The 12198-nt window shown below is 40.8% G+C and overlaps 1 protein-coding gene across 2 annotated transcripts in view; it reads left to right on the top strand.

Moving 5' to 3' along the window:
* The window catches only part of INTS7 (integrator complex subunit 7), a 112165-nt gene that overhangs the window by 17924 nt on the left and 82043 nt on the right, over positions 1–12198 (top strand). For both annotated transcript variants that reach the window (XM_033438069.2, XM_004275273.4), the window contains one exon: positions 9517–9563. In XM_033438069.2, coding sequence (XP_033293960.1) covers positions 9517–9563 — 47 coding nt within the window. The remainder of the gene's footprint in view (positions 1–9516; positions 9564–12198) is intronic.

Below are 12198 nucleotides of genomic sequence, written 5' to 3'. Positions count from 1 at the left end.
AAGGCTTTATAGGTAATTATGGATGTTTTTCTTTGACACTATACCAAAACTAGAAAAGTGTTGGTTCTTAAAGGTTAATTGCCCGGTGAACTCTAAAGCCACCAGTGAATATGTACTGTTACGTTGAAAGCCATTGGCCTCTCTTACCCGTGTATGGTTTTATAACTTAGATATTGGTCTTCTGGAAAATATTGGTTCACTGTGTTATGCAGGTCTTCCAAATGTTGACCTTTTTCATGGTAAAATATCAAAGGATCACATTTGTTACTATCACCACTGATCTCATCAGGAAGGTCTGTGAATATTAAGCTGTCAAGCTCATGGTGACAGATACAAGTTTTCTGAAATGCTAATTTTTGCTTAGAAGCTGAGATTGGCAAAAAATTTTCCCAGTTACTTTCCTTAAAGTTACAAGCTTTCTTTATTCATCCTTTTAGAAAATATCTGCAAATAGCCAACTCTGAATAATTATGGAATTTTATGAAAAAAAATGGGTAGTTCCTGTAGAAACTCAAATGACTGCATGGTATTTTTCCTGCAGACAACCACTGTGTACTTGATGTGTGCTTTCCATTTTGTCAGAGAATATTAAATAATATCTTAATGCCAGAAATGTTTTATATAGACATCTAAACTGCAGAGGGGAAGTATTCCATGCCCTGTGTATAATTTATCATGACTAAAAGAGCCAAGTTAGATCATATTATCTGTATCTTATTTCCTTACATGTTATATAATGTTTTATCCCAAAAATTCATGTTATTAATAACTTTTGCAACATTCAGTGATATTTCAATTGCAACAGACTCAAAAGCAACACCTTGGAATATACTTTACACATATATAATATTTTTAAAATGCCTACTTTGTTTTTAATTTTTATTTTATTTTATTTTATTTTATTTATTATTATTTTTTTTTTACCATCTTTATTGGAGTATAATTGCTTTACAATGGTATGTTAGTTTCAGCTTCACAACAAAATGAATCAGTTATATATATACATATATTCCCATATCTCTTCCCGCTTGCATCTCCCTCCCTCCCACCCTCCCTATCCCACCCCTCCAGGCGGTCACAAAGCACCGAGCTGATCTCCCTGTGCTATGCGGCTGCTTCCCGCTAGCTATCTACCTTACGTTTGGTAGTGTATATATGTCCATGCCTCTTTATCGCTTTGTCACCGTTTACCCTTCCCCGTCCCCATAGCCTCAAGTCCATTCTCTAGTAAGTCTGTGTCTTTATTCCTGTTTCACCCCTAGGTTTTTCATGACATTTTTTTTTTTTAAATTCCATATATATGTGTTAGCATACGGTATTTGTCTCTCTCTTTCTGACTTACTTCACTCTGTATGACAGACTCTAGGTCTATCCACCTCATTACAAATAGCTCAATTTCGTCTCTTTTTATGGCTGAGTAATATTCCATTGTATATATGTGCCACATCTTCTTTATCCATTCATCCGATGATGGACACTTAGGTTGTTTCCATCTCTGGGCTATTGTAAATAGAGCTGCAATGAACATTTTGGTACATGACTCTTTTTGAATTATGGTTTTCTCAGGGTATATGCCCAGTAGTGGGATTGCTGGGTCATATGGTAGTTCTATTTGTAGCTTTTTAAGGAACCTCCATACTGTTCTCCACAGTGGCTGTATCAATTTACATTCCCACCAACAGTGTAAGAGGGTTCCCTTTTCTCCACACCCTCTCCAGCATTTATTGTTTCTAGATTTTTTGATGATGGCCATTCTGACTGGTGTGAGATGATATCTCATTGTAGTTTTGATTTGCATTTCTCTCATGATTAGTGATGTTGAGCATCCTTTCATGTGTTTGTTGGCACTCTGTATATCTTCTTTGGAGAAATGTCTATTTAGGTCTTCTGCCCATTTTTGGATTGGGTTGTTTGTTTTTTTGTTATTAAGCTGCATGAGCTGCTTATAAATTTTGGAGATCAATCCTTTGTCAGTTGCTTCATTTGCAAATATTTTCTCCCATTCTGAGGGTTGTCTTTTGGTCTTCTTTATGGTTTCCTTTGCTGCGCAAAAGCTTTTAAGTTTCATTAGGTCCCATTTGTTTACTCTTGTTTTTATTTCCATTTCTCTAGGAGGTGGGTCAAAAAGGACCTTGCTGTGATTTATGTCATAGAGTGTTCTGCCTATGTTTTCCTCTAAGAGTTTGATAGTTTCTGGCCTTACATTTAGGTCTTTAATCCATTTTGAGCTTATTTTTGTGTATGGTGTTAGGGAGTGATCTAATTTCATACTTTTACATGTAGCTGTCCAGTTTTCCCAGCACCACTTATTGAATAGGCTGTCCTTTCTCCACTGTACATTTCTGCCTCCTTTGTCAAAGAGAAGGTGACCATATGTGCGTGGGTTTATCTCTGGGCTTTCTATCCTGTTCCATTGATCTATCTTTCTGTTTTTGTGCCAGTACCATACTGTCTTGATAACTGTAGCTTTGTAGTATAGTCTGAAGTCTGGGAGCCTGATTCCTCCAGCTCCTTCTTTCGTTCTCAAGATTGCTTTGGCTATTCGGGGTCTTTTGTGTTTCCATACAAATTGCAAAATTTTTTGTTCTAGTTCTGTGAAAAATGCCAGTGGTAGTTTGATAGGGATTGCATTGAATCTATAGATTGCTTTTGGTAGTAGAGTCATTTTCACAATGTTGATTCTTCCAATCCAAGAACATGGTATATCTCTCCATCTATTTGTATCATCTTTAATTTCTTTCATCAGTGTCTTATAATTTTCTGCATACAGATCTTTTGTCTCCTTAGGTAGGTTTATTCCTAGATATTTTATTCTTTTTGTTGCAATGGTAAATGGGAGTGTTTTCTTGATTTCACTTTCAGATTTTTCATCATTAGTATATAGGAATGCCAGAGATTTCTGTGCATTAATTTTGTATCCTGCCACTTTACCAAATTCATTGATTAGCTCTAGTAGTTTTCTGGTAGCATCTTTAGGGTTCTCTATGTATAGGATCATGTCATCTGCAAACAGTGACAGCTTTACTTCTTCTTTTCCGATTTGGATTCCTTTTATTTCCTTTTCTTCTCTGATTGCTGTGGCTAAAACTTCCAAAACTATGTTGAATAAGAGTGGTGAGAGTGGGCAACCTTGTCTTGTTCCTGATCTTAGTGGAAATGCTTTCAGTTTTTCACCATTGAGGATGATGTTTGCTGTGGGCTTGTCATATATGGCCTTTATTATGTTGAGGAAAGTTCCCTCTATGCCTACTTTCTGCAGGGTTTTTATCATAAATGGGTGTTGAATTTTGTCAAAAGCTTTCTCTGCATCTATTGAGATGATCATAGGGTTTTTCTCCTTCAGTTTGTTAATATGGTTTATCACATTGATAGATTTGCGTATATTGAAGAATCCTTGCATTCCTGGAATAAACCCCACTTGATCATGGTGTATGATCCTTTTAATGTGCTGTTGGATTCTGTTTCCTAGTATTTTGTTGAGGATTTTTGCATCTATGTTCATCAGTGATATTGGCCTGTAGTTTTCTTTCTTTGTGACATCCTTGTCTGGTTTTGGTATCAAGGTGATGGTGGCCTCGTAGAAGGAGGTTGGGAGTGTTCCTCCCTCTGCTATATTTTGGAAGAGTTTGAGAAGGATAGGTGTTAGCTCTTCTCTAAATGTTTGATAGAATTCGCCTGTGAAGCCATCTGGTCCTGGGCTTTTCTTTGTTGGAAGATTTTTAATCACAGTTTCAATTTCAGTGCTTGTGATTGGTCTGTTCATATTTTCTATTTCTTCCTGATTCAGTCTTGGCAGGTTGTGCATTTCTAAGAATTTGTCCATTTCTTCCAGATTGTCCATTTTATTGGCATAGAGTTGCTTGTAGTAATCTCTCATGATCTCTTTTATTTCTGCAGTGTCAGTTGTTACCTCTCCTTTTTCATTTCTAATTCTATTGATTTGAGTCTTCTCCCTTTTTTTCTTGATGAGTCTGGCTAGTGGTTTATCTATTTTGTTTATCTTCTCAAAGAACCAGCTTTTAGTTTTATTAATCTTTGCTATTGTTTCCTTCATTTCTTTTTCATTTATTTCTGATCTGATTTTTATGATTTCTTTCCTTCTGCTAGCTTTGGGGTTTTTTTGTTCTTCTTTCTCTAATTGCTTGAGGTGCAAGGTTAGGTTGTTTATTCGAGATGTTTCCTGCTTCTTAAGGTGGGCTTGTATTGCTATAAACTTCCCCCTTAGAACTGCTTTTGCTGCATCCCACAGGTTTTGGGTCGTTGTGTCTCCATTGTCATTTGTTTCTAGGTATTTTTTGATTTCCTCTTTGATTTCTTCAGTGATCACTTCATTATTAAGTAGTGTATTGTTTAGCCTCCATGTGTTTGTATTTTTTACAGATCTTTTCCTGTAATTGATATCTAGTCTCATGGCATTGTGGTCAGAAAAGATACTTGATACAATTTCAATTTTCTTAAATTTACCAAGGCTTGATTTGTGACCCAAGATATGATCTATCCTGGAGAATGTTCCATGAGCACTTGAGAAATATGTGTATTCTGTTGTTTTTGGATGGAATGTCCTATAAATATCAATTAACTCCATCTCGTTTAATGTATCATTTAAAGCTTGTGTTTCCTTATTTATTTTCATTTTGGATGATCTGTCCATTGGTGAAAGTGGGGTGTTTAAGTCCCCTACTATGAATGTGTTACTGTCGATTTCCCCTTTTATGGTTGTCAGTATTTGCCTTATGTATTGAGGTGCACCTATGTTGGGTGCATAAATATTTACAATTGTTATATCTTCCTCTTGGATCGATCCCTTGATCATTATGTAGTGTCCTTCTTTGTCTCTTCTAATAGTCTTTGTTTTAAAGTCTATTTTGTCTGATATGAGAATTGCTACTCCAGCTTTCTTTTGGTTTCCATTTGCATGAAATACCTTTTTCCATCCCCTTACTTTCAGTCTGTATGTGTCTCTAGGTCTGAAGTGGGTCTCTTGTAGACAGCAAATATATGGGTCTTGTTTTTGTATCCATTCAGCCAATCTGTGTCTTTTGGTGGGAGCATTTAGTCCATTTACATTTAAGGTAATTATCGATATGTGTGTTCCTATTCCCATTTTCTTAATTGTTTTGGGTTTGTTATTGTAGGTCTTTTCCTTCTTTTGTGTTTCTTGCCTAGAGAAGTTCCTTTAGCAGTTGTTGTAGAGCTGGTTTGGTGGTGCTGAACTCTCTCAGCTTTTGCTTGTCTGTAAAGGTTTTAATTTCTCCATCAAATCTGAATGAGATCCTTGCTGGGTAGAGTAATCTTGGTTGCAGGTTTTTCTCCTTCAACACTTTCAATATGTCCTGCCACTCCCTTCTGGCTTGCAGAGTTTCTGCTGAAAGATCAGCTCTTAACCTTATGGGGATTCCCTTGTGTGTTATTTGTTGTTTTTCCCTTGCTGCTTTTAATATGTTTTCTTTGTATTTAATTTTTGACAGTTTGATTAATATGTGTCTTGGCGTATTTCTCCTTGGATTTATCCTGTATGGGACTCTCTGTGCTTCCTGGACTTGATTAACTATTTCCTTTCCCATATTAGGGAAGTTTTCAACTATAATCTCTTCAAATATTTTCTCAGTCCCTTTCTTTTTCTCTTCTTCTTCTGGAACCCCTATAATTCGAATGTTGGTGCGTTTAATGTTGTCCCAGAGGTCTCTGAGACTGTCCTCAGTTCTTTTCATTCTTTTTTCTTTATTCTGCTCTGCAGTAGTTATTTCCACTATTTTATCTTCCAGGTCACTTATCCGTTCTTCTGCCTCAGTTATTCTGCTATTGATCCCATCTAGAGTACTTTTAATTTCATTTATTGTGTTGTTCATCGTTGCTTGTTTCATCTTTAGTTCTTCTAGGTCCTTGTTAACTGATTCTTGCAATTTGTCCATTCTATTGTCCATTCTATCTCCAAGATTTCGGATCAACCTTACTATCATTATTCTGAATTCTTTTTCAGGTAGACTGCCTATTTCCTCTTCATTTGTTAGGTCTGGTGGGTTTTTATCTTGCTCCTTCATCTGCTGTGTGTTTTTCTGTCTTTTCATTTTGCTTATCTTACTGTGTTTGGGGTCTCCTTTTTTTTTTTTGCAGGCTGAAGGTTCGTAGTTCCTGTTGTTTTTTGTGTCTGTCCCCAGTGGCTAAGGTTGGTTGAGTGGGTTGTGTAGGCTTCCTGGTGGAGGGTACTAGTGCCTGTGTTCTGGTGTATGAGGCTGGATCTTGTCTTTCTGGTGGGCAGGTCCACGTCTGGTGGTGTGTTTTGGGGTGTCTGTAGACTTATTATGATTTTGGGCAGCCTCTCTGCTAATGGGTGGGGTTGTGTTCCTGTCTTGCTAGTTGTTTGGCATAGGATGTCCAGCACTGTAGCTTGCTGGTCGTTGAGTGAAGCTGGGTGCTGGCGTTGAGATGGAGATCTCTCGGAGATTTTTGCTGTTTGATATTATGTGCAGCTGGGAGGCCTCTTGTGGACCAGTGTCCTGAAGTTGGCTCTCCCACCTCAGAGGCACAGCACTGAGTCCTGGCTGCAGCACCAAGAGCCTTTCATCCACAGGGCTCCTTAATTTGGGATGATTCGTTGTCTATTCAGGTATTCCACAGATGCAGCGTATATCAAGTTGATTGTGGAGCTTTAATCCGCTGCTTCTGAGGCTGCTGGGAGAGATTTCCCTTTCTCTTCTTTGTTCTCACAGTTCCCAGGGGCTCAGCTTTGGATTTGGCCCCGCCTGTGCGTGTAGGTCGCCGGAGGGCGTCTGTTCTTTGCTCAGACAGGACGGGGTTAAAGGAGCCGCTGATTCGGAGGCTCTGGCTCACCCAGGCCGGGGGGTAGGGAGGGTCACGGAGTGCGGGGCGGGCCTGCAGCGGCAGAGGCCGGCGTGACGCTGCAGCCTGAGGCGCGCCGTGCGCTCTCCCGGGGGAGCCGTCCCTGGATCCCGGGACCCTGGCAGTGGCGGGCTGCACAGGCTCCCCGGAAGGGCGTGTTGCTAGTGACCTGTGTTCGCACACAGGCCTCCTGGCGGCGGCAGCAGCGGCCTTAGCGTCCCATGTCCGTCTGTGGTCTCCGCACTCCTAGCCGCGGCTCGCGCCCGTCCCTGGAGCTCTCTCAAGCAGCGTTCTTAATCCCCTCTCCTCGTGCACCAGGAAACAAAAAGGGACGTAAAAGTCTCTTGCCTCTTCGGCAGGTCCAGACCCCTCCCCGGACTCTCTCCCGGCCAGCCGCGGCGCACCAACGCCCTGCAGGCTGTGTTCACGCCGCCAACCTCAGTCCTCTCCCGGCGCTCCGACAAAAGCCGGAGCCTCAGCTCCCAGTCCCGCCCGCCCTGGCGGGCGAGCAGACAAGCCTCTCGGCTGGTGAGTGCCGGTCGGCCCGATCCTCTGCGCTGGAATCTGTCCGCTTTGCCCTCCGCACCCCTGTTGCTGTGCTCTCCTCCGCGGCTCCCAAGCTCCCCCACTCCGCCTCCCGAAGTCTCCACCCGCGAAGGGGCTTCCTAGTGTGTGGACACTTTTCCTCCTTCACAGCTCTCTCCCGCTATTGCAGGACCCGTCCCTATCCTTTTGTCTCTGTTTAGTTTTTTCTTTTGCCCTAACCAGGTACGTGGGGGGTTCCTTGCCTTTTGGGAGGTCTGAGGTCTTCTGCCAGCGTTCAGTAGGTGCTCCGTAGGAGTTGTTCCACGCGTAGATGTATTTCTGGTGTATCTGTGGAGAGGAAGGTGATCTCCGCGTCTTACTCTTCCGCCATCTTCCCGGAAGTCCTCTATTTTATTTTTTTAATTGAAGTATAGTTTGTTTACAATGTTGTGTTAGTTTTAGGTGTATAGCAAAGTGATTCAGTTATGCATATATATATCTATTTTTCAGATTCTTTTCCCATATAGGTTATTACAAAATATTGAGTATAGTTTCCTGTGCTATACAGTAGGTCCTATGTGTTATCTATTTTGTATATAGTAGTGTGTATATGTTAACCCCAAACTCCTAATTTATCCCTCCTCCCCCTCCCCCTTGGTAAGCACAAGTCTATTTTCCATGTCTGTGGGTCTATTTCTGTTTTGTATGTAAGTTCATCTGTATCATTTTTTTTGATTCCACATTTAAGATATATCATATTTGTCTTTTTCAGTCTGGCTTACTTAGTATGACAATCTAGGTCCATCCATGTTGCTGCAAATGGCATCTTTCATTCTTTTTTATGGCTGAATAATGTTCCACTGTATATGTATACCACATCTTCTTTATCTGTTCATCTGTTGATGGACATTTAGGTTGTTTCCATCTCCGGGCTGTTGTAAATAGAGCTGCAATGAACATTTTGGTACATGACTCTTTTTGAATTATGGTTTTCTCAGGGTATATGCCCAGTAGTGGGATTGCAGGATTATATGGTAGTTCTGTTTGTAGTTTTTTAAGGAGCCTCCATACTGTTCTCCCTAGTAGCTGCACCAATTTACTTTCCCACGAATAGTGCAGGAGGGTTCCCTTTTCTCCACACCCTCTCCAGCATTTATTATTTGTAGACTTTGATGATGGCCATTCTGACTGGTGTAAGGTGATACCTCATTGTAGTTTGGATTTGCGCTTCTCTAGTAATTAGCAATGTTGAGCATTGTTTCATGTGCCTTTTGGCCATCAGTATGTCTTCTTTCTTCTTTGGGGAAATTTCTATTTAGATCTTCTGCCCATTTTTTGATTGGGTTGTTTGTTTCTTTGATACTGAGCTGTATGAGCTGTTTGTGTATTTTGGAGATTAATCCTTTGTTGCATCGTTTGCAAATATTTTCTCCCATTCTGTAGGTTGTCTTTTTGCTTTGCATATGGTTTCCTCTACTGTGCAAAAGCTTTTAAGTTTAATTAGGTCCCATTTGTTTATTTTTGTTTTTATTTCCATTACTCTAGGAGATGGATCCAAAAAGATTTATGTCAAAGAGTATTCTGCCTATTTTCCTCTGGGAGTTTTATAGTATCCAGTCTTACATTTAGGTCTTCAATCTAAAAAATGGCCACTTTTAAATAATTTGGCTCTTAGTAAGATTCTATCCATATTTCCTACTGCGTTTCTACTACTTCATACTTACTCTGTTTTTCTAAAATTCAGAATATTTGGTATATATTTTATTGTTTACGTAAGTGATCGCTTGTGTGTTGAAAGCTTCTCTTAATTAAAAGTGTGTCCTAAAACATTGTAGACCGAGATAGTGACCTTGAGTCTTTCAGACAGTGTCATTTAGTAATGCAAATTGCAACAATGCTCATAAATCAGAGCATTTTTCCTTGAAAATCATGTGGGAACAGTGTTGGCATAAGCCCACTGCTGTTTGGAGTTTTGGTTTCAGTTGCATTTCTTACCCCACCCCTGGCACCTGACCTTAGGAATATTAGTTACGATTTGGAGTATTGCATTTCTCCTGTGCTTACTGTGTTCTGTTTCTTTTAAGTCCTCAGAAAACTGAAGCAAATTTAATTGTTTGGTTTTAAAGATTTTGCTGTTTTCTCTTTCCAAAGGGATTTTGCTGTAGGAATCTGTAACAAAATCAGTGAAATGATTCAAGGTATGTATGCTTCATTTGGTATTATGAAGTAACTTAATGGGATTTATATTAATATTAGCTGCTAACATTTATTAAGTACTTACTGTGTGCTAGTCACTATTCATTCGTTTATTCATTCAAGTAATGTTTATTAAGTGTCTTCTAAATGCCAGAACTATTCTAGGTGCTTAGGATACAGTAGTACACAAAACAAAGCCCTTGCCCTCATGTAACCTACATTCTAATGGTGGAAGGGTTGGTGGTGGCAACAGATAAGTAAATTTATGACATATCAGGTGCTGTGGAGAACAAGTGCGGTAAGAAGGATAGAGAGTCCCCAGAGCAGATGGCAGGATAGAAGGGGGGAAGTTACTGTTTTATATATGTTGATCAAGGAAGACTTCTGATAAAGTGATATTTGAGTGAGAAATGCAGATACTTAGGGGGAAAACATTCTGACCTGGGGGAGAGCTGTGCTGTTAGGAGCTCTGGGACTCTCTTCACTCTGCTAATGTCCCTCCAGTATCTTCCAGCTGCAACGAAACTCAAATTCAAATTCCTCGCTGTAGCCTACAAAGCCTTAGTATTCTAACCTCATCTTCCATACTGTGCTTCACATGTATTACCCCATTTACCCTCATCATATTCATAAAAGGAAGCTCTGGGGTTACAGCATTGCACAGCTCTAGAGAACACAACTCTCTTTGTGTATTTCTAGATGGCATTTCTTTGAATTGTGCAATTTGGCAGACTTGGATAGGTAATACTACTACCTCTATTTTATGGAAAAGGAAATGGAGCCACAATAAAATCACTTAATTGAAGACCAAGATACAGTGGTTGAGCTTTGTCCTGTTTCTGTTTATTCCTTTGTCTTTTTTCCCCTGCTGCCAGAAAAGGGCTGTCCTGCAGAAAGCTATCATTAGAAGGAAGCATCACTCATTCATTGAGCAGGTTTTTATTGAATGCCTGCTGTAACAGACAAGATCTCAGCAGGAAACAGATGTCACATTTGAGCTGAGATAATTAGTAGGGTTTAATGAAGGAACAATTTACAAAGGTGTGGGCAAGGTAAACTATAGGGGATGATGTAGTCCTATACCCCTCTATGGTGCAGAAGAGGGAGTGGTTACCAGAACCTGGAGTCACATCAAGAGGGCCACTTTGAAAAACTGACCTTCAGAATGATGTGACCTGATGTGACCCTGCAGAGAAGGAGCCAAGGAATAAATACTTGGTCCTGAGCATTCTTCTCTTCCCCTCTGCTAGGACTCTCCACCCAGAGAGAAGGCAAATAGCAAGGGAGTCGATGTAAGCCTCCTAGGGTGCTGGAGGATTCTGTATAGCTTGAGTGGTGGCTCTATGGATATATTCATATGTAGAAATCCATTAATATGCATACTTAAGATTCATTTTTGTTCCATAAGTTTTATCTGTAAAAAATTAAAGTAGGGACTTCCCTGGTGATGCAGTGGTTAAGAATCCACCTGCCAGTGCAGGGGACACGGGTTCAAGCCCTGGTCTGGGAAAATCCCACATGCTGCGGAGCAACTAAGCCCATGCACCACAGCTACTGAGCCTGCGCTCTAGAGCCCGCGAGCCACAACTACTGAAGCCCGCATGCCTAGAGCCCGTGCTCTGCAACAAGAGAAGCCACCGGGGCTTCCCTGGTGGCGCAGTGGTTGAGAGTCCGCCTGCTGACGCAGGGGCCACGGGTTCGTGCCCCGGTCTGGGAAGATCCCACATGCCGCGGAGCGGCTGGGCCTGTGAGCCATGGCCACTGAGCCTGCGTGTCCGGAGACTGTGCTCCACAACGGAAGAGACCACAACAGTGAGAGGCCCGTGTACCGCAAAAAAAAAAAAAAGAGAAGCCACTGCAGTGAGAAGCCTGCACACTGCAACGAAGAGTAGCCCCTGCTCACTGCAACTGGAGAAAGCCCGCGCACAGCAACGAAGACCCAATGCAGCCAAAAATAATTAAATAAAAACAAACAAATAAATAAATTTAAAGTGGAAGTAAATGAACAGGAATTAGGAGATAGAGAGACAGGGAGAAAAACACAGGGGTAGGAATGGGGGCAAGGTGGAGGAAGATTGGAGCTCAAGATATAGAAGTGGTAAGCAAGTTTTAGGAATAAAGTATCCTTAAATTAAATTTTAAGCTGCTTGTGTTTCTGCAAAGTAAAATCTTGAGTCTCCCTAAGCCTTCAGTAAATATGTCTGTAAACACAAAGAGTCCCTCTGACTGCTGGATTGAGAATAGACTTGCAGAGGAGAAGGGGGAGATATGCGACAGGAGTCTGCCATGGGGAAAGGCCTAAGTAGAGACAATACTTAGGACACTGTTGCAATGGTCCAGTCAAGAGACGGTGGTGGAAATGGACCAATGTGATAGCAATGAAGGTGGAAAGACAGTCAGATTTGGGTTATATTTTAAAGATAGAAACCAACAAGATTTGTTGATAAATTTGGATGTGGGTGTGAGAGAAATAAGGGAATCAAGAAAGACTCCAAGTTCTGAGGAGCTGTAATGATGGAGTTGTCATATCCTGAAATGGGAAAAGTTGGAGGGGCAATTTCGTAGCAAAGATCAGAAGTTGTCTTTGGGCTGTGTTAAGTATAAAATACATCTGAGACATCCCATTGGAGATGACCA

This window comes from Orcinus orca, chromosome 1 (genome assembly GCF_937001465.1).
Source record: "Orcinus orca chromosome 1, mOrcOrc1.1, whole genome shotgun sequence".
Taxonomy (NCBI): Eukaryota; Metazoa; Chordata; class Mammalia; order Artiodactyla; family Delphinidae; genus Orcinus; species Orcinus orca.
This window is presented reverse-complemented; position numbering and strand designations above follow the sequence as displayed.